At 40.6% G+C, this 23,683-nt stretch overlaps 1 protein-coding gene across 2 annotated transcripts; it reads right to left on the bottom strand.

Annotated features, from left to right (window-relative positions):
* Positions 1–2,944: 2,944 nt before the first annotated feature.
* kcnk10a (potassium channel, subfamily K, member 10a) lies at positions 2,945–23,346 on the bottom strand. 2 transcript variants are annotated; one of them, XM_058086183.1, is made up of 7 exons: positions 22,950–23,346; positions 17,349–17,719; positions 14,018–14,135; positions 13,776–13,936; positions 10,739–10,931; positions 8,991–9,133; positions 2,945–5,810 (listed from the first exon to the last, which is right to left on the bottom strand). In XM_058086183.1, exons 1-7 carry the CDS (start codon positions 22,999–23,001, stop codon positions 5,115–5,117), a joined length of 1,734 nt encoding a protein of 577 aa, XP_057942166.1. In that variant the 5' UTR covers positions 23,002–23,346; the 3' UTR covers positions 2,945–5,114. The 2 variants fall into 2 exon arrangements, with proteins under 2 accessions (XP_057942166.1, XP_057942175.1); XM_058086192.1 differs by having other exon boundaries at positions 10,814–10,931.
* Between the last annotated feature and the right edge of the window lie 337 nt (positions 23,347–23,683).

Genomic DNA, 23,683 nt, shown 5'->3' with positions numbered 1-23,683 from the left:
ACTATTAAAGATAACAAAACCAAGACCCAAAACAAACCTCCCTCATCTTCCTCCATCTCCTCCACATCATTTTCATTGTCCGCCTCCTCCTGAGCAGCCTGGCTCTCATCATCCAGCAAACCATCACACCTTGCCTGGCAAGGTGGATAAGTGTTGAAAAATAGCATAAGCATTAGGGTGGTCGATATTTTTTAAATTTGGAAATTTCATGCTCTCACTCCACCAATATTAAATGAAAAAACATTTGAGCCAAATTTGATCAATATTGATTCATATTTATAGGTTGGGCTGCACGGCGGTCGAGTGGTTAGCGCATAGACCTCACAGCTAGGAGACCAGATATGATATGATAGATATGTATTTCTTTTTGAATAAAAGTGGACTTGTGAATGGCGTATAGAAGGGTTTAGATTCTGTTCCACAGATGGCGCTAATGCACACCAAAGCTGCTTGCCAACCGCCAATAAACAACAGAAGAAGAAAAACACCACAAAGAAGAACGCAGTCTGACAACTTTCCGTTTGAGCGGGTACAAGATACCTCAATCGGATTGGGGAAAGGAATATTCCACCCCTGGGAATCCCATTATATATTCATTCGGATTGGCACTTTTCTTTGGGAATGAGGTGTATACAAAGGTTACATTCTTTCCGTTTGAGCAAATAACCCGAATGGAATTGGAATATTTGGGTCCATGTATACGTGGCTAATGACTAGTCAATAAAGGTAATGTTTTATTTTTATTTTGCTTTGCGTTCTTAAAATGGTGCAATTTCCTAAAAAAACGAGCAATTCTGGAAATATTCAGAAGCCTTGAGCAACCTCTAAATATTGTTGAAAAAAATGAAAAATTTTGCACAGTGAGTTTTTATGATATTCTAACACATTTAGAGGGTGAGAGTTGAACATTTCCCCAAAAGAATGTTTGACCCCCATATAAGGACCACCAATATTTTCCATGTGAAAAAAATAAATATATATGACATCATTAGAACTAAATGAGAAAGCTCTTAAGTGAGACAGAAAATAATAAAAGTAAAACTAACTGCTGATAATATTGTATTTCTTACCATATCCTCCACTTGTTCTGCTAAACGTCCGGGTCGCAGGGGCAGCAATCTTAGTAGGGAAGCCCAGAATTCCCCGTCCCCGGCCACCTCCTCCAGCTCCACCGGGAGGACACCAAGGCGTTCCCAGGCCAGCTGTGAGACATAGTCCCTCCAGCGTGTCCGAGGTCTGCCCCGGGACCTTTTCCCGGGGCGGCATGCCCGGAACACCTCACCAGGGAGGCGTCTGGGAGGCATCCGGACTAGATGCCCGAACCACCTCAACTGACTCCTCTCGATGTGAAGGAGAAGCGGCTCTACACTGAGCCCCTCCCGGATGGCTGAGCTCCTCACCCTATCTCTTAGGGTGAGTCCAGCTACCCTACGGAGGAAACTCATTTCAGCCGCCTGTATCCGCCATCTCATTCTTTGGGTCATGAGCTTTGGGTCATGGGAACATAGATCCACCGGTAAATTGAGAGCTTTGCCTTCTGACTCAGCTCTCTTTTCACCACGACGGTCCGGTACAGCGACCGCATTACTGCCGAGGCTGCACCGATCCGTCTGTCGACCTCACGCTCCCACTTTCCCTCACTCGTGAACAAGACCCCAAGATACTTAAACTCCTCCACCTGGGGCAGGACTTCATTCCCAACCCGGAGGGGGCACTCCACCCTTTTCCGACTGAGAACCATGGCCTCTGATTTGGAGGTACTGAGTCTCATCCCAGACGCTTCACACTCAGATGCAAACCGTCCCAGTAAACGCTGAAGGTCACAGCCCGAAGAAGCCATAAGAACCACATCATCTGCAAATAGCAGAGATGAGATTTTAAGGCCCCCGAACCGGACTCCCTCAACACCTTGGCTCCGCCTAGAAATTCTGTCCATGAAAATTGTGAACAGAATCGGTGACAAAGGGCAGCCTTGGCGGAGGCCAACGTTTACCCGAAACAGGCTGGACTTACTACTGGCAATGCGAACCAGACTCCTGCCCCGTTTGTACAAGGACCGGATGGAACGTAGTAGCGCGCCACCAATCCCGTACTCTCGGAGCACCCCCCAAAGGACACCACAAGGGACACGGTCATATGCCTTTTCCAGGTCCACAAAGCACATGTAGACTGGTTGGGCAAACTCCCATGCACCCTCAAGCACCCTCGTGAGGGTGTAGAGCTGGTCCAGTGTTCCATAACCAGGACGAAAACCGCATTGGGCCTCTTGCAGCAAAGGTTCAAACCAACGGTCGTAGCCTTCTCTCCAGCACCCTGGAATAGACTTTCCCAGGGAGGCTGAGGAGTGTGATCCCCCTATGGTTGGAACACACCCTCCGGTCACCCGTCTTAAAGAGGGGGACCACCACCCCGGTCTGCCAATCCAAAGGTACTGTTCCAGACTTCCACGCAATGTTGAAGAGACGTGCCAGCCAAGACAGTCCCTCAAAATCCAGAGCCAGTTGGATGTGGTTCAGAAAAGTGGAAAAAGAATATTAGGGCCCCTTTTAACAACACAATGTTACCCAAAGTCAATCACACGTCTGTGAAATCAAATAAACACAAAATACTGATTACTCATTTTGACTTGTTTTAAGGACATTACATTAAAGTTGGATCAGCCTGTTGTGTTTTTCTACATACAATATGAGTGGGAGTCAAAGTATTTGTGTGATTTTGTTGCCAGCACATTCAACAAGCAAAGTATTTACACAAATTAAAGAACCAATTTTTAAATAATTCAGATTTAATTATTTTAGTGTTTCATTTTTTTTAAGAAGTGTACATTTTCTACTAGATTTAGTTTAGGAATCTTTGAGTAAAAGTATGGGGTTCATACATCATTATATAATAATGATCACAACACAACATCAGTGAATGTTATTGTGTTATTGTTGTGTGTAGTAGTCACTGTCTTGGCTTTGCTGTGGGTTCCTGGCTGCATGTGTTTGAATCTTGTTCCCGGAACGTGTTCTAGTCGTGACGCCACAGTCAAGACGGCGTCGGTTCCAAAAAACTTTCTGGGGGGGGTGTCCAAATCACCACTTCATTTTCCTGGTATTTCATAGTTGTTTATTTGTCAATGGCAGCAGTATGACAAAAACGTTTTATTAAGTGAGTACTTTCATTTTGTTGTTTTCTTTCAAACTTTTTTTTTGGGTGCCATGAAAAAGTGTACACCAAATTCAAGATTCTGGTCCAAGTCCTCGCCTTTTTCAGGACATGAAAAAGGAAGCTAAATTGGGTTGGCACTATATTATTATTGATTTAAGAATAGTTTTTCCGCAGGATGAAATCATGGACGTATTGTCACACCTATGATGCTGTAATTCACCAGTGGGCATGCATGATGCAGTATGTCTTAAGGGCTGTTAGGGTATGCTGTGATGTATTAAAAAGCATTCAAATCTTTGAGTCATTTCACTTTTTGATATTAACTAATAAGATACCACCTGGAACAAATTCCAACTTCAATCAAGGGTGTCCAAACCTTTTCTAGCAACGACCACATAGTGAAAATGAAAGGATGCAAAAGACACGTTGGTATCAACGTTTTAAAACACATGTTGATATGGTATATCGTTAGTTATATATGCAGTATTTGGAGAAAAAAATTACATCTCAGTTGTGTGATATAGGTGACAAAGCTTAGAATTAGTATCAACTTCATTCTTTGCTCATTTTTTCCCATTTCTGCTGTGTTTTTAAAAAAAATGTTTCAACTTTCGTAACAGGTTTGTAACTTTAAATTTTAAATGTACTTTTTTAATTTTAATTAACTTTTAATTTTAAATTTAACTTTATTCCTAAAATTTTTAGATTTATTGTCATATATCCATATTTTCTTTCGCAAACCTAATTTAAAAAAATACAAATTAGTTATTTGTTTCTTATGATGCCAAAATACTTTTTTTTTCTTTCTTTCCTTTCATTACTTTTCGTCTTTACATTTTTTCCCTGCAATAATTCTCATTGAAAAAAACGTTTACGTGTTAGAGAATGACTTTCTTCTCTTCATAATTTTGCTCTTCATATTAATTCTTGATATGGTATATCGTTAGTTATATATGCAGTATTTGGAGAAAAAAATTGCATCTCAGTTTTACGATATAGGTGAAAAAGCTTATAATTAGTATCAACTTCATTCTTTGCTCATTTTTTCCCATTTCTGCTGTGTTTTTAAATAAAAATATTTCAACTTTCGTAACGTAAAGTTTGTAACTTTAAATTTTAAATGTACTTTTTACATTTTAATTAACTTTTAATTTGACATTTAACTTTATTCCTAAAATTTTTAGATTTATTGTCATATAGCCATATTTTCTTTCACAAACCTAATTTTCAAAAAAATTACAAATTAGTTATTTGTTTCTTTTTCTTTTTTGTGACGCCAAAATACGTAAAAAAATGTTTACGTGTTAGAGAATGCCTTTTTTCTCTTCATAATTTTGCTCTTCATATTAATTCTTGTTAAATTATATTTTATTGTTTTATATTTGTAGTATTATTAGTATTATATTGTATATAGCAACGTAAACCTTTTGAGTGTTAAGTGCTGTGCAATGATTAGGGATGAGTGAGTACACCACTACCTGTATCTGTTCACCCATCAAAATGATCTGTATTGTTATTCGGAATGGGCGGGGCATAAACAGGAAGCAATAAGAGTTTAACCAGAAATGCGGGGGAGGCTTAAATCGGTACAAAATCAGCAATAAGCCGAATGAAACAAATACATTTTAAGTCTGAAATTGACACGGGTTGATTGGCACCTGTCAAATCAGGACCTACCTGGTCCTCATGGACTCATGCGTCTTTTGATGATGTGCGGCAGTTTATATATGTACAATTGTATTTTTCTTTCTGAATTTTGTAGATGCGGCTTAAACACGGGAAATTCCGATATTCCAAAGTTGCACCCTTTCATTTTTCACCGTGTGGCCCTCACTTTGAAAAACCTCAGACACCCCCAACATAAAGTACCGTAAAGTACCGCCTCAGATGATGTCCGACCAAACGCTGAGAAAAGCAAACACCGAAGGCACAAATGGTGAGATTTCAAATGTTTACAACGTTTAGACGTGAGACATCTCGATGTGCACCTCTTCCACTTCGAGTGTTTTCTCGTTCTTGTTCTCCTTGTTCTGCTCAAGAAGTAGCCCGTTATGTGACTTGCAAGCTTGCACTTTAAGAACGTCCACAAACAATGAAAATTCCGATAAGCTGGTATTGCACTCTTTGTCTTCATTCTCTTCTTGTTCCTCGTCCTTCCTCTTCCCATCGTCCATTACTGGTGTGCTGCAGTCAAAGGGGGGGGTGCTCCAACCGTAGGCTTCACTGCGAGGACGGCGAGCGTCCTCTGGGATGTTTTTCATGAGGTCCCGATTCCTGTTCCGTTTTGCCAGTTTGGTGACAGAACCCAAGCGGTTGGAAATGTTGTCCTCGGGTGTGGTTTCGTGGTTGGACTGACGGTCACACTGCTCCGCCCCCCTTAAGCGAAGATTGTTCAACTTTGTCTCCAGACTTTCCTGGGAGGAGGTCTGGTAGTTGTTCGAGTCCAGGCTATTGAAGATGGCGCGGCGTTCTGGAGAAAGCACATCCAGAGACACGGCACGCTGATCCAGGCCCAGCTGGCGTCTTTCCATACTGCGGATGGTGGCGGCTCGCTGCAGTTTATCGCTGACCTCGACACTCATACGCCGCCGTGTTTCTCTCAGCTCTGCTCGCACATTCGCTTTCCACTCTGCTGCGTGGGCTTTGATTTCTCCAACCTTGGCAAAATAAACAAATGAATGTAAACCATATCTCAATTCAATCAGCAATTTTTAGTACAGCTGTCTTAAACCCTCAAACACTAACATTGCTATAACATCAAGAAAATACTCATTTGATCCCAATGTAATAGTTTACAGATTGTTTGGTTTATTGATGATATAATTACTATTGATTATTTATTCAATTGTACTATTGAGAATATGCGTGTGTTGTTGATCTGGTGACCGTGGACCACCTGCTGTAGAAGTCGATAAAATTGATCTGATGTGCCGGTATTATAGACCTTAAGTTGTGTTAGTGATGTTTTGGCACCAATGTTCAAGAGGAGTCTCACAGATCTCGCAAGCTAAAACTGTGATGATATTTCTGATTTTACAAAAAGCTGCTTTTAACTGATTTTTTTTTCCATTTTTAATCATTTATTCAGATTTATTCAATTTTTACTTGTATTTGTGTAATTAATTTTAACATGATTTCTTTGACACAGCACAAACTATATAGTGGTGTCTTGCTTTGTTTTAATGTTTTGTCTAAATTAATCATTTTCAAACATAACCATGGCTAAATGAATACAAACATAAGGCATTCAGAGGATGCATTCAAATTGTGAATGTAGCAAGCTATGCTGGTAAACAAGTGATGTTATTTAAATGTTCGGTGAGACACACAAACGCCCGACTTTACGGAAACAACAAGCTTTTATGGCTATTGAACAAGCTCATGAGTAGGCCAAGGCTGTAAGCGCATTTAGATCAATAATACCATCTGCCTCAATGGCTGGACAGGATAAAAAAAAACAAAAAACACATTATTGTTGTATGGAATCGTTGAAACTGATTACAGATCAAGACTTATTGCTATCTGCAAATAGATGTGATTAATTCTGGGTTAACTATGGATAAAAAATGTGATTAATCAAGATAAAATATTTTAATCAATTGACAGTCCTAGATTATATGTAAAGTTACTTGGGAAAACTTGTGGGCAAGCTTGTGTTGCATCAGTCACTTAGTATGCATCAGGGGTAGAAATTTATTTTTGTCTTATTCCATGAAGTCATCATAAAACAGTCATACTACTTACAATATGAGAATGTTCATTTTCATTTGGCAGTACACTGACAGCGACTGCTACATGGACTAGCCATAACATTAGGTACACCTGCGCACTGGCTGCATCAAACTCTGCCTGTATGGCTTTGGTCAAATATTACACCCCTCTCAATATACTGCAGTATGCAAGTTGTAATTTGAAACTTGTTTAGTACACCGCGCGGTTCCCAAGAGAGCTGTATACGGCTTTTGTGTCAATGCTGGTGTTTTTTTTTCCCGTCTGCTCTCGTCTAATTTGACTGGTGAGATAAAGCCACTTAATTGGAAAACTTTGCCTCAAGTACTGAATGCTGTGTTTGTTTGTTTTTTTGGGAAAATACAGTGATCAAGGTTGACAGATAATTTCCCTATTGCATGTTTGCATTAATATTGTAATGAAGTTAAACTTGAGGCGGCATCGTACAACAGAGTAGTCACGTGGTGCGTCATTCCCTACAGGATGTATTGCAGGGAAAATAAACATTTCATCATGAAGGCTCATTATGTATTTGTAGCCAACTTAGTCATTTTGATAGTAGGCTAATATCTATAGCTAATATAGATGCATACAGCATGTGAGATGTCTTACTCAAATTTGTATTTGCTGAACATTTGTGGGCCCGCAAACGTAATAAACCACAAACGTAACGTAATGTAACGTAACGTAACTTAGTCATTTTGACAGTAGGCTAATATATATAGCTAATATAGATACATACAGCATGTGTTACCTTCATTATAAGGCTTATATAAGGTTTTACATTTTTTTGCGGCTCCAGACTTATTTGTTTTTTGTATTTTTTGGTCCAGTTTGGCTCTTTCAACATTCTGGGTTGCCGACCCCTGGTCTAGAGAGAAGCCGTCTCTGTGTGTGACTGGCCAATCACAGAGTGTATATTGCAAAATATAATTTCTTTATCAAAAAAGCAATCCCCAAGAAGTGTGCGTGCCAACTACTGGTTGTAAGAACAGCTAAAATAATGCATAAGACTAAAAATAACCAATTACCTAAAAAACACTTCTATGCTAGGACTACGTTATGCTAGCCATAGCATTTCAGTATGTGGAATCAAACTATGGAATGGATTGAGTAAGGAAATCAAACAATGCACAACGATGAGCCAATTCAAGAAACAATACAAGCAGTTGATGTTTGCTAAATACGAGGATGAAGAGTCTTGAACCAGTCATGATGTGCTATATATATCACTATATTGACACGCACTATGGTACCCATTATGGCATTGGATGCTCATATCACCGAGTACTTTGGTACGAGGTACATTATTAAAAAAAAAAAACTTCAACTGTATTATGGAAAGCAGGAAGTGAACAAATGTAACAGTTACTGATTGTAAAAGTACCAGATGGAGGGGTAGGATTTAATAAGCTTTGCTTCTTCCTACTCCTTTTGAACATGTGGAATTGTGAACTGATGCATGTTCAAATGAAATAAAACCATTACCATTACCATTACCATTACCATTACCATTACCATTACCATTACCATTACCATTACAAGAACAGGTGCTGTGACCAAGCACGCCTGGACTTCATCAACAATTATGACTATTTTAGCCCGAACGGGCCAAATTATCAGTAGGTAATTATTCTGTATTTAGTTTCTTCTTTGTTTGCTTGGTGTATTGGTGGATTGCTTAACTGTTTCCCTTTAGTGCCATATTTGCTATGGCAGCCTCTCCAATTTTTGCTGCAGTGGTCAGTTGTTTTTCATTTTTTAATATTTTGTTTCTTTGTGGTTCAAGTACTTTTTTGCATTTTGTTCTGTGCAATACTACTCTGCTCCTTTTGTCTCTATTAAAAGTCTTTTATACAGAACCAGTCTGCTCCGTCTCTGCTTTGGGGTCCAACCAGTATCAAATTATCAAGAAATTGGTATTTTCTAAATGTCATGAACATTTTCTGTGTATTTTTGTGTAGTCAAGAAGTTTGCAACTTCTTGCCCATCCTTTTGATTGTTCACAGACATTGTTCCTAGAATTGCAAAATGATTATAGATTTTTAAAGTATTTCACAATAACAGTTCAGATGTAAACAAACAGTACATGTATGTTATAAACGTACCTCTTCTTTGGTCTTTTTGGAAAGCACCCTTAACCAATCACCAATCATATTAAGCACGGCAGCAAAATACGCCAGACCACCCAGGATCCAGAACCATACGAGTGGTCTGTACCATTTGCGGTAAGCAATCCTCCGATTTCCACCTGAGAGGGGGGAAAAAAGGCGCATAAAAAAAGGCAATTGTAATACAGAAAATCCACATTTTGTTGCTCAAGAATGCATTTACCGTATTTTCGAGACTATAAGGCGCACTTTTCTAAAAAATCGATGATGTGCCTTTTAATGTGGTGTTCCAAAATCTTGAGTGAGTGTAGACCATTTCCTGCTGACACAGTGTCATAAACTAAGCTGACAGCGATAAACCAATTGGAAAAACCACACGTAGTACGCACAGCACGTATCCTAACGTCCGCCACCCCTCCGGGGGGGCCAACAACAATGCTTCGAAAGCCAATTGAAGCTTGCTAGCATTCTAGGAGGGTAGCCAAAAGAAAGTCAAAGTGGCGCACCCGGCGCCCATGGACTACCTAACAATGACAGACTTTGATGATGATAGGAAACTCGACATGTTTCAAGGCGACATTGATGATGATGGCGCTGCCAGGAGGACTACCGAGATGAACAGCCACTTGACAACGAGACTGACCCTGATGAGACAATGATGTGAGGGAACACGGCATGTTTGAAATTGCCCAGCTGTTCAATTCCTATACAAAAGATGAGGACTTGTGGATTTGTGGGAGAAGATTAATCAAAAATATGATGATTAAATTGATAAATAGTATAATAAAGTCCAACTAACTCACTGTTTTGCTTCTGTTGCCTTTTTTTCTTTTTGGTAGACCACATGTTTTATCATGAGTACAGAAATAAACCCCGTAATTGAGACTGCGCCTTATAATCCGATGTGCCTTATGGTGACAGCAGACAGCAGAGACACACAGCCAGGTTGCACGTTGAATGAAACCTCTGCAGTCGGAACCAACTGAAGCCCAAGTATTGATCTTTATACCTTGGTATCGATCAATATCGATACCAATGTTGGGATCGATTCGACCACCATTGTCATTTACAGCAAGATCTTGAACACCACTGCTGCTTTCTACGCTATTAGAAGCGTATTTCCCAATGCCGATCCCGATAGGATGCCCCCTTCCGCACAGTGAAGCTTCGATAGCAGCCACTAATAGCAGCCGTGTGCTTCCATGTCACAGCACTTCAATCCTCAAGTGAGTGACACCATCAAATTCTTCATCTTCCTGTTTATTTCCACACACACATTATTAAGCCGTTTTTGTGATGTTCAGGGTGTACCTGAATGCATCTCACGTTCTTGCAATGAGAATGAGAAGGAAAGGAAGACGTGGCTTGGAGATACAGTACATACAGTAGTGTTGGAATATTGCAGTGTGTGTTATAAAACAGTGTCAGGCTCTGTGGGACTGTGTGAGAATGCTCCACTGTGCTTCGTACTAAGACTGCTCCACTGTGTGTGACATCAGACGCCTTGTGTCTGACGTCTTTGAACGTAATTAATGCAATTTATTAAGTAACTTAGTTACTATTGTTAACGTGTTATTTTTTTGACAGCCCAAATTTAAAGAAAAAAACGTTTACTTTGTTATGACATAACAAGGTCATAAAAACGATGCATGCTGTATTTATTAGTCCTGATAGGTAATTGCACATAAGCATATGCTCTCTTGTCGTGTTTTATTTCTTTTGGATAGAAGATAAAGATCCTTCACCTGCCACATAGTCTCCTATTCCGACAGTTGTCAGGGTGATCACGACAAAATATGTTGATTCCAAAGCTGTCCAACCTTCGATGTGTTTGAAGATTACGGCTGGGATGGTCACAAACAGGATGCAACCAGCCAGGATGAAGAGGAGAGTCGAGGCCACTCTGATTTTTGTCTGACTGATCTGGTTGGGTTTATTCTATTGGTAGAAACCACACACACACATAAACAAAAATGATTGTGTTTTCAGTAGGGTTATTATATATTATTTTTATTAATTAATAATAATTAATTATTTTGCTATCCGACAATGTGACTGTTGATTAGGTGAATTCGTGAAAATGCTTAACTCAATGCCACCACTGTCCTCACAGGGACATATTGGGAATGGTTGTTAGTAGGGATGCTCCGATCAAGGTTTTATGCTGAGTGAAATCGGTCGATGTCGATACTGATCACATGGATGGAGTGTAAATCTTTAAATGTACAATTGACTATAGGAGGGATCATCAAGGTTTTTTTCTTGTGGGTACTACTTTTATGAATTGAAAATGGACGATATGATTGGGGAACCATGACATTTAGACAAAAACTTACTTTTTCAGGCTGCACGGCAAAGAGTGGTCAGACGCAGGCCTCGCAGCTAGGAGACCCGAGTTCAATTCCACCCTTGGCCATCTCTGTGTGGAGTTTGCATGTTCTCCCTGTGCATGCGTGTTTTTTTCCCCACATTCCAAAAACATGCTAGGTGACTCCAAATTGTCCATAGGTATGAATGTGAGTGTGAATGGTTGTTTGTCTATATGTGCCCTGTGATTGGCTGGCCACCAGGGTGTACCCCACCTCTCGCCCGAAGACAGCTGGGATAGGCTCCAGCACACCCTCGACCGTTGTGAGGATAAGCGGTAGAAAATGAATGAATGAACTTACTTTCTCAACATCACTCAGAATCACTCTTTCAGGAGACTTTGGATGCAAGATCAGCTTGGATGCGTTCCAGACCGAACTGCCTGTCCAACGAATCCAACCACTTTTCGGGCTTTCCGCCTTATGGCCGCCACACTTGGGAGTCAGAACTATGGGTGAGTCAGGTGGGCGATGCATTCACATCCAGAACGAATTGTCAACACTGGCTGCTTTTCCTCCTCTGAACTACTTTGATATCCCCAAATTCCGTCCACATATGTTAGCCAATCTAAACCGTGGGAGACTTGTACAGTTCACTCCGGACGTGGGTGCATCACTCGCTGGTGTGGTGATGGGTTTTGCCAGTCATTTTTGCCAGGTTTTGTCGTCTCCTGAGTGTGGCGCCCATTAGATCCCGGACTGCCGCACACAAATGATGACCACATCACGAGCCTCGATATAACTCATCACATCCTGCCATGTGTCTGCCACACAATGCCCCATCCTGGCAAGACACTTTTTGTAGCATGTTTTGGGGATGCAAAACTTACAACTCTCACAACGACATGGTCACTATTGGCTGAATGCTGCAATGGGGGCGGAGCTAATCAGTGAAGTATCGGAATATGCCAATACTGTGCTTTTTCACAGAAATCGGCCGGTACTGATCGTTGGCCGATCGATCGGAGCAACCCCAGATGTTAGCAATATGCAAAAGACGGAAAAGTACACAAAAATCATTAAATAATTGTCACAAAAGTCATGATGAAAAATATGTACAAAAACTCACGAAATGAAAATTCAAAGTTCAATTCAGCAAAGCAGAAGTCATAGAACATAAACAAGTCTCCTGCGTGTTTCTTCTTGGCTAGGCTTCATTTTGGTCTGTAAGCATAGAGCTGACATTACTTGATAAAAAGCTCCATGCTTACAAGCTTTGTAGTTTGTCAATATGCATTTTCAAATCACAGTATTTTTTTTTTATACTATTTTGTCAATTTCCAGTTATTTCACTGACCGTTGTGGGTTTTTCTTTCTTTCACAGAAGGCTACCAACAATTCTATCCACATTTATATAGTTATATATCGAATTCTGCAGTGTCACTCTATCACAGGGGTCGTAATAAATTTATTCATAAAGTATTGCGGTTTTGTTGTTGACTACAGCCTATTGTTTTTATTGCATATTTTAACACATCATCTGTATTCTAGACCTAAATTAAGCATTTTTAGGCATACAAATGGTTGAATGAACACAAATACAAATATAAGGCATTCATATTTAATTTATTATTATTATAGAAAACACATTCAAACTACGTGGTATTCTAATTGGTCTCTAGGTGTCAGTAATGTTGCATTCATGAGATAATGCTATGACTATTGAAGCAAAATAACAAGGGAAACGTGTGAGTCTATGTTATGCCTTCTTTTCTATGTTGTGTTTTTTTTCTCATTTTTTACGTCTGATATATTAGGTAAGTAAAGGTGTCTATAGGGGTCTTATTCCATGTCTCGGAGGCTCAAATAATATTTAAACATTTATTTAGAAGGCTGCAAAAAATATTCTATTTATAAGTAAGGAATCCTACTTCACAAAACGTATCACTTATCACTGTTGGGTCTAGAAGCAATTAACCCAGGGGTTAACTAAACAGGGGATTATTGTCCATGAAACAAAACCAACTGAACCCCACATGAGCGAGTACTTGGTGATTGACGTCAGGAGGTTATAGACAAACAACCATTCACACTCACATTCATACCTATGGACAATTTGGAGTGGCCAATTAACCGATCATGTTTTTGGAATGTGGAAGGAAACCGGAGTAAAACCCACGCATGCACAACGAGAACATGCAAACTCCACGCAGAGATGGCTGAGGGTGGAATTGAACTCAGGTCTCCTAGCTGCGAGGCCTGTGCGCTAACCACCCGGTCACCATGCAGCCCACCTCTGTCTCCAAATGCCTGTTAATGTTGGGTTGGGAAGTTTTTTGAACAAAAGAGAAACGTGTTTCTTGACCTGCTCCATGTGGAAAATGCCTGGAGATAATTTTCTGTTGTAATTTGCTGCTAAAAATAGAAAACTGACATGACATATTTCTAAACCATCACACCTATTTGTGTTACTCACCCGAAACGTCTTCTCCACTTTGGCAATACTTTTGACAAATATGGTACCTAGTTGGTCTCCGACCCCTGCCAACAGGAATCCAAACAGTGGTATTCCAAATATTGCATATAAAATGCAGAAAATCTTTCCTCCCTCAGTGCTCGGGGCAATGTTACCGTACCCTACAAAAAATAAAAAAAAACAATAAATCATGTTCTACTGCATACAAACACAGACGTCTTTTTGCAAACATCTGAATGTACCGATAGTTGTGATGACTGTTCCAGCAAAGAAAAAGGCACTACCCAGATCCCAGTGGCTGGAATTATAAGAGGTATCACCAACAGGATTGACGCCAGCGTTCACAGCATCAACAGAGTGCTGGGGAGACAAGGGAGAAAAAGGATTTATGGATGCTGTGAATTGGTGATGTGTGATACCAGTGATATACTTTCCAATCCAAGACAGGATTACATTGGCGATACTAATCCAATGTCCATACTTTGTGCAAATAAACCTAATGTTTCTGGTCATTTTTTTTTAAAGCAGTCTATTTCAATTCATTGCATAGTTCATAGCATAAACGCCCCCCTAAATAAATGACTTGTCCCCTGAAATGAACATTTTAGAAGTGAAAACTCAGCTCGACTCATCACTCATCTCTGTTCTCTGCGTCTTCACACGCCAAATAGCCCCTCCTCCCCCTCTGTTTATGTCAGTGATAACAATGCTGGTGATTGGACACCACATGACTTAAAGATATCAATATATATTTAACTTAACTTGACCTGGAGTCCTTTGGCCCCATGTCAAAACATCAGGTCCCTATACAGTAAAGTGCTGAACACATAAAAAATTGCAAGAACATTTTTCTGAGCAATAGAATGATTGAACACTGAACCATCTGATGTCCACTTGCTCCGACTGCTAAGTATCTTTCCCTGCTCCTCAAGTCTTGTACAAAAATGTTCATGTCAGATGCTCATTCATGTTTTCTCAGCTTCTCTCCCTGTTTCAGTCGTGTGGTGTAGAATTTTCTGTTGGTGACCTTAATGACATTGACGGGTGTGATGTCAATGTCTACATCCACCTCCTTTCATTGTAGGAAATTGCCAATTCCTGACTTTGCTGAAGCAACATCCATTACATCTGACTTTCTTCTTCTTTCGTCCTGGGTGTAATTTGGTGCCCCATAAGGGGCATCATTCATTCGTGCATTCTGATCCATCTCATTAATTGTATTTTTCATTTGCTCAATGATATTTTCCTTTGCTTTCTCTTCCTTGAGAGTGGCGTGCAAGGCAGCATTATCACTAGGGGTGTGTATTGGCAAGAATCTGGCGATACGTATCACGATACTAGGCTCACGATACAATATCACGATATATCACGATACTGTTAACAAGGCCATATTTTTTTGGTTTTCTTGTAGTTACACCAGCAATATGCACTTACTAAACACATGTTTATTCCATTAGAACAGTATGTTATGCTGTATCATAAACGTTCCTCTGTAAAAACTTAAAGTGTAGCATTTGGATAAATAAAGCTTTAACATCCAGCAAAAAAAACATAAAAAAGAAATGAATTAAATTTTGTCTCAAGATCCTACTCAAATGTTCACATTTTATTAGCTCTGAAAAAATGCAGAGTATACAGTCTGACTTATCCACCATCAGAAGAGTATTTTTGTGGCACAAAGTAACTAACATCAGTAAAAGGTCCTTTTAGGATGCTTGAAATAATCATTATTTAACAAAATAGTGATATCAATTTGAAAAACAAAATACCTGCAATATCACAGTACTACTTTTGTAGTATACAAAAGGACCTTGGCATTGCTTGCTAGCGGCAGGTCCTCATGGTGTCTCGTTAAGTGGACTCGCAGATTTGTCGTGTTTCCCGAATAAAGTATTGGGATTTTCCAAACGGCATGGGTTTTGTCCATTTCTGCACACCCTACTTTGTGTAGAAATCCAAAATGTGTCCACACTTCAGCCTTGTACGCCGCAGGGGCCGCTGTTATGTGCTGGCATTCTGCCATGTTGGACTGTGTTTATGTGTGAGGACGTTTCACTCGTCAATCTCCTTCAATGTCCTTGCCTAATTGACTACGTAAGTGCTGCCACCTAACGATCGTAGGTTTCAATTCAAATCAGAAATGAACCTTTGCAGTGTCTGCACTTGAATAAATACCATATAAAGTCTATGATAAATGCCTAAAAATATCCATATCATACTTTTTAATATCGATACAGTATCGTGGAACGAAGTATCGCGATATATCGCCAAAACAATATTTTCTTACACCCCTAATTATCACCTAGTAGTACTCCATTTTCACATCTCTTTTCCAATACTCAGCGCTCCTCACCTTGCCCTCACAACCACAACGGGAACCTATCAGATCAGAATGAGACCACCCCAAACACAACCAAGCCCAAAAGAAGGAAACTGAAATCAGGTCAAATTACATGCAACAAGTTTGTTTTGTCCCTTTTTTCCTGAACATCGAGGCTTAATCAACAATTATTACATAAATATTGCTGCAGCCACTCGCTAAATGTATTGCAAAAAAGGTCAGTAAGGATAATTCAGAATGCCGCCTACAGAGAACATACTAACTCCTTATTTCTAAAATCACAAATACTTCAACTTGCTGATATAGTTCATCTTCAAACAGCAAAAATAATGCATAAGGCTAAAAAATAACCAATTAGCTAAAAATGTCATCCAATACTTCTCTACAAGAGAGGAGAAATATGATCTCAGGGAAGAAGTACATTTGAAACACTTCTATGCTAGGACTACGTTATGCTAGCCATAGCATTTCAGTATGTGGAATCAAACTATGGAATGGATTGAGTAAGGAAATCAAACAATGCACAACGATGAGCCAATTCAAGAAACAATACAAACAGTTGATGTTTGCTAAATACAAGGATGAAGAGTCTTGAACCAGTCATGATGTGCTATATATATCACTATATTGACACGCACTATGGTACCCATTATGGCATTGGATGCTCATATCACCTCCTACGAGGTCCATGACAAAAAATAAAAACAATTTAAAAAACTAAAAAAAAATGAATAAAAATATATTAAATAAATTAATAAATAAAATAAAATTGCTAAATACAAGGACGAAGAGTCTTGAACCAACTATGATGTGCTATATACATATATCACTATATTGACACACTATGGTACCCATTATGTCATTGGATGGTCATATCACCTCCTACTTCGGTACGGGACAAAAAAAAATTAAAAGATTCAACAAAAAAAACAAAAAAAAAATTAAACTGTATTATGGAAAGCAGGAAGTGAACAAATGTAACAGTTACTGATTGTAAAAGTACCAGATGGAGGGGTAGGATTTAATAAGCTTTGCTTCTTCCTACTCCTTTTGGACATGTGGAACTGGGAACTGATTATGGGATGCACTCAATTGGAATCTGATGCATGTTCAAATGAAATAAAACCATTACCATTACCAAATACTACTAACATGTCTGCATCAATTAGGCATAACTTTAAGTCAGATCAATATGTAGCTCAGCTTTTGTGAGCATCAACCTTTGGTCTTACTTTGATGAGCGCCTCCAGCTCGTCCGGGGACACACATGTGTGTTTGTGCAGGAACGCTGCTTTCTCTGCGGTGATGGTAATCTTTTGGTTATTTTCAAATGGCTGCTCCAGAGCCCGAAACATCAACCCCCCTGCCACCAGGTAAACCACCACCACAACAAACACTGCCAACACAGTCTTCAACTTCATCATGGTAAAAGGAGCTGAGCCATCAGCCTCCATGCTGGCCACCACACTGCTGGGCCGGGATAGTCGGGGCAAGGAGCAGCCCATCGGGTTCTGCATTGTGGCAACGCTGGCGTGCACAAGGCTGGACTGAAGCATGCCAGGCTGCATCTTCTTAGGTGGGACCAGGTTGGTCTGAACTGCCACTGAAAGACAAGGACAACTCAAGATCAGCAGTATTCTGACAGTTGATCAGTCAAGACAAGTCATCCCAAAAATGTCAAATATCTTGTTCTTGTTCTTACATGCATCATCAGCAATGCATTTTTATTTGTTTTGTCATTTGTGAGTCTAGTAACATTAAAAATACCTCAAGGAAAAATGCGTCCAATGACCCATCATACAAGCTATCGACTACAGTGACCACCACAATCAGCAACTGAGGTTTTGGTGGAGGATTCTCCCAGTAATGCTGTTGTGATCAAGCACCTTAGCTGGCAACCACAGCTATTAGAGGCTGATCTGACACTTTGTTGATGGTGATGAACAATGCTATTTTGATGAGCCAACTTACAGCACTGTGATTGCTGGGTCTCCTTTATTCATTCATGTTATCTGAAGCAGTGGAGAAGCAACAAGTTCAGTGTTAAAGGGGACCTACTATGTTAATTTTTCAGCCCTTTGTATTGAGTTGTGGACTCCTATAGAGCAGCTAGACACGATTACTGAGTTGGCTTCACCGACTCGTGACAGCTCTTTTTTCGTTTCCTTCTATGCCTCTGTTCCAGTTTCCATGCCCTTATTTTGTAACCACTTCCTTTCCTGTTCACTTCCGTTTTCTGATCCCTGCTCATTTCACGCACCTGCCTCTAATTTCATATTCCCTATTTAGTTCAGGTGTGTGCTCCTTCGGTTGTGGTTTCATTGTCTTTTGGTTGGGTTTGTTTGTTCGGTTGTTACTGTATCCTACTGCTTACCCTGTATCGTTCATGCCTCACGACTCCTCACACCTTTGCCTAACCTTCTTAGTGCTGTTATTTCCTGCTGCCTACTCTTTTCCCATGAGTAGTTGAGCTTCCTAGTTTTCTGCTTTGTGCCTTCTGTTGACCTTTGGTTACCGGCGTCTTTTGTTTTTTCCTCCTCTGTGAGCGCCTTCTGGTACCATTAAATACCCTTTTTTACCATCTTCGCCTTCGTCTCTGCTCTGGGGGCCACAACTCCTGGTGCACGCACCAGCCCTTGTAACAATAACCTGCACAGAGAGCTTTCTAGATCTTCCAAAAGCTGCACCTATTCCAGCGGTATTTCTTTGGCCTCTGGACACGCCCACTCCGTTGTGATTTGTCACACTCACAAGTGTTTCTGAGGACCTCCGCACTGCTGCCGAACACCACTTTCTAATTTTGTCGGTATAGGATTGATAAAAAATGAATAAACCCTTTGGAGAGTTACTTGCAAAGTGATTAGGAGCTACTGGTAGCTCAGGAGCTACTGGCTGGAGACCATTGACTTACTGTGTATGAACTCAAAGAGTGGTAATGTAGGTCCGCGTTTATTGAGTGCAGACAATCATGACACAGCATCTATAGTAGGGGCCCGTGGGGCTACCTGTGTTTCAAAAAATATGGGTAGTTCACCAATTGTGATGGAAAAGGCTATTAGCAACTCCAGACATTGATTAGCTTGTAATTTGCATGCATGCATGCAGGTAAGACGCTCCCTATAATGAATCACAGATTCATGCATTCATTTTCTACCGCTTTTTCCTCACGAGGGCCGCGGGGGTGCTGGAGCCTATCCCAGCTGTCTTTGGGCGAGAGGCGGGGTACACCCTGGACTGGTGGCCAGCCAATCACAGGGCACATATAGACAAACAACCATTCACACTCACATTCATACCTATGGACAATTTGTGGTCGCCAATTAACCTAGCATGTTTTTGGAATGTTAAAGGAAACCAGAGTACCCGGAGAAAACCCACCCACGCACACGGAGAACATGCAAACTCCACACAGAGATGCCAGAGGGTGGAAAATGAGCCACTGTCTCCAAGTTGCGCACTAACCACTCGTCCACCGTGCAGCCGCAATTGTTACAGTGGTTGTAGCTGGCGCTGATGAGGTCACTACATTGCCAACTGCAATAATTTTCTTTGTCATTGTGCATATATTTAGTTTATATATTAGATTTATTATATTTGAATGTTCAATATGTTCCATGCACAAAAAATTATTTGACCTTTGGTATGTTGTAAGTCATGTGACACACGTAAACTGAAAGTACTTAGCGGTAACCGGAAGTACTGTGTGGTAAGAGAAGCACATGAAAGAGCAGAACGTCGAGAGAGAGCGAGAGCAAAGAAGTATTTTCCATTCCTGTACATTTTACCATTGGTCTACCTGGCGAACACGGTGAATATAACTTTGTTTAAAAACTGTATTATATGTTGTATTGATTGACTTATGAGTTGTCCATGTAATTTTTTGCAATTTTCACGGTTCCATCTGTGTTTCACGATACTTCAATGCCCTGCAAAGGCGTGTGAATGCACTCAAGAGCAATAAATGCATCGTGGACATCAGTGAAAGAAGCGTACTAGACCAGGGTATTTACAGTGGGCTCTAATTTTGTAGACTATGGGCAGGTGCGGGGCTCCTGCCTTGTGCCACACCTGTGCCGCGCCAACGGAGTGTGGCCAGCTCACTTTGCACATTTTGTGAGCAGCACAATCTGGCGCAGCGGCGCACATCCACGCCTCCATCCCTCCCACCGGCGCAAGCAGAAGAGAGGGAGGAGAGAAGGCGTTTAACACAGCTGAGTGTAATCTCAAATGATCACCTCTCATTGTCTTTAAATGCACCGGACTGGACTGCGCATCAGAGGCCACCATGTGCGTCATTCACCACATACGCCACCTCATGGGACAAGTCATCTCTTCCTGACAGTTACATTAAACACAGCATCATGCTGATCCAAATAATTTAGCAAATAGGAGAACCTTTGATGGTATATTCACGGTATCTCCTCATCCTGTTTGAGAAAATATCAAAAGTAAAGAAATATATCCTACATCCAGATTTTATCAGCCAACTTCATATTAATCGTTTTTCATTCATTCATTCATTTTCTACCGCTTTTCCTCACAAGGGTCGCGGGGGTGCTGGAGCCTATCCCAGCTGTCTTTGGGCGAGAGGCGGGGTACACCCTGGACTGGTGGCCAGCCAATCACAGGGCACATATAGACAAACAACCATTCACACTCACATTCATACCTATGGACAATTTGGAGTGGCCAATTAACCTAGCATGTTTTTGGAATGTGGGAGGAAACCGGAGTACCCGGAGAAAACCCACGCATGCACGGGGAGAACATGCAAACTCCACACAGAGATGGCCGAAGGTGGAATCGAACCCTGGTCCTCCGAGCTGTGAGGTCTGCGCGCTAACCACTCAACCGCCGTGCCTCAATCGTTTTTCATTGTTGTTAATTATTAGCTGCCTAATGCGCGAGGGGTGATCTGGCATGCATTAGGCACAACCACAGAGATGTGAGTGGACTTTAACTTTAAGTCTTTGAAACTCATAATTCAAAGCTTCAGAGGGCAAGATAAATGGTACTGTATGTAGAGGATACAAATTCATTTAAATAAATGTTGGGCTGCAAGGCGGCAGAGCTGTTAGCGTGCAGGAGAAAACTGAGAAAACCGGGTATTCCGGCTTCCTCCCACATTCTAAAAAACATGCTAGGTTAATTGGAGACTCCAAATCGTCCATAGGTATATATGTCAGTGTGAATGGTTGTCTATATGTGCCCTGTGATTGGCTGGCAACCAGTCCAGGGGGTACCCTGCCTCTCACCTGAAGACAGCTGGGATAGGCTCCAGCACCCCCCGTGGCTCTTGTGAGGATAAGTCGTAGAAAATGAATCAATGAATGAATCTATCTCTAGATGTTAATGTTGGCCCAGAAGGACTGTGTACATAGTGTGATGGAGAAAACAACACAGCGTGCCGCTGCAGTGGTGGCGCTATGTGCTAGCCAGATGTGGCCATGACCACCACACTGTTTATTATTAGACTAGCCTTGTTCCTTCAATTTGTTGTCAATTGTAATGGCTGGTACCACTACAACTGTGTTACCTGAAGAATATAATGAACACAGGATGCCTAAAAGCAATGTTTTTGCAGTACAATGCCATAACTGATGGAAGAACTTAAGTGATTATCAAGAAAACCATGGATTACACTCTTGCAAGCTATTTATATTGGCATCATTGTATTTGTACAAACGTACCTTTAGTTGTATTAGGCATTTAAAGTGAACAAATAACTGAAGAAACAAGGATGTTTTTTTTCCAAGAGTGTATGTGAGTAATGGTCTCACCTTGGCCACCCCGGTGTTAGAAAAAACTCTCTGAAACCCAGCGTTCAGAGCCTCTTGCAGGGCTCAGGGCTGTTTTTTGACCTGTTAACTTCAGCCCTTTTTATGGCACTGATTTTTTTTTTTTTTTTTTTTTTTTTTAGCATTTTCTAATTATTTTGAGATTGCCAAAATAGTTTGACCAAATTTTTCAAAAATAAAGGATGCAGACAGGGACTACTCTCGAATGCAGTGCAATGTAAATAACTCGGGCTATTGGCTGTTAAATACAAAAAATGAATGTATGATGTCATTTTTTTGTTTTTATATCAATATTTTAATCTGCCACAATAATTAATTTAAATAAAAAAAGCCTCAAAGTATTTTCTAATTTGAGCAATTAATCACAGATCATAATTAATTTATCTCTCATTTTTTTTAAATATCTTGACAGGACTAATCATGTCATTGATTGGTTTGAAATATATAAAATTTCTTTTTTTCATTGCCCAGTTTAAAATACATAAAATGCATAAAATATTCAAGCCATCATGCAGATAAAACTTGAGGTGCTGGTTGCTGATTTGAAAAATATAATATAAAAATATAGCGACCAAACAGTGCGCGTACATTTCAAAGCAGGTATCTTTTTGAAGTGATGTGTGACAAATATCATTATATATTATATATATAAAAGCTTGTCTAAAAGCACAGATGTGACACACACGCAAAATCTGAGAAGCCGAATCCGCCCACGGTGATGTTGATGTTTAATAGAACAACAGCAACAGCGGACATCCCTCCACTGCGCCACATCAGCAAGTCCTCGCCACTGAATTATCAACACGTTTTTAAACGCCTTTTAAACCATAACACCGCAAAAGTGAAGGCGCTGCAGTCCACGCCGCATTTTGCATGAACACATCTGAGTTCGGCAGAGAACTACAACAATTCTCCGGGGTTAACGTTGACAGATTGTATCAAGCCATTTTAAAATAGGTATTTATGGGTATGTACTTAAAAAAAATCAACTTTATGCAGGCTCCCTCTGAACAAAAAGACTCGTTGAAGTCTAACCTGGTGAAGGGCTGTTCCCTGGTTTCCTTGGATTCTCACTTGGAAATTTCATCTTGCTTCTCCAGGCTCCGGATGCTTCTATGATTGAAATTGATTATTTAATCTCTCATCTGCCTCCGCTTTGGAGATGGAGATGATGGCGAGGGGAATCAAAACACATAACATAAGGCGAAATGTTGTGACCGGGAGTCTTGGCTGGATGCTCCTCTTCCGCCCCTCAGGAGCGTTGATACACTGCAACAGCATCAGCAAATAAACATCCTGGAAGCTACTCCATCAACGGACGTCAGCTTCCATTTTGGAGAATTTGACGTTGGTCGTGAGGCTCCGCCACACTGACTGCAGTGCGCCGTCAGGTAATAAGCTGAGCTGTCTGGCGTCGCAGCGACGTCACGTGATGCCACACGTCAACGCCTTCGGGCAAAGAGAGAACAAGAAGGATGATAATACAACTGTTTGATTAACATAACATGCATCAATATGAATATACTAAATATACATGTATTTGTCCATGTTTTTATTGAGTAGTGTAATATTTCCGGGTGTAGTATCAAGTGTATTCAGTTCATTTGTTGTCGTTGTGTCACGGTCAGGGGAGATTCTACAGAGTTAACAGGCGGTGTTAAATGTCTCACGGTGAAAAAAAAAATGTTTTGCTATCACGGCCGCCCTCACCTACAAGCAAAACACGCACTATTCGATCAGTGAGTCCATTTTGCGCTATGGGGTGCATT

Source organism: Doryrhamphus excisus, chromosome 1 (assembly GCF_030265055.1).
Source record: "Doryrhamphus excisus isolate RoL2022-K1 chromosome 1, RoL_Dexc_1.0, whole genome shotgun sequence".
NCBI lineage: Eukaryota > Metazoa > Chordata > Actinopteri > Syngnathiformes > Syngnathidae > Doryrhamphus > Doryrhamphus excisus.
Note: the sequence above shows the minus strand (reverse complement) of the source record. Positions and strands in the feature narration are given on the sequence as shown.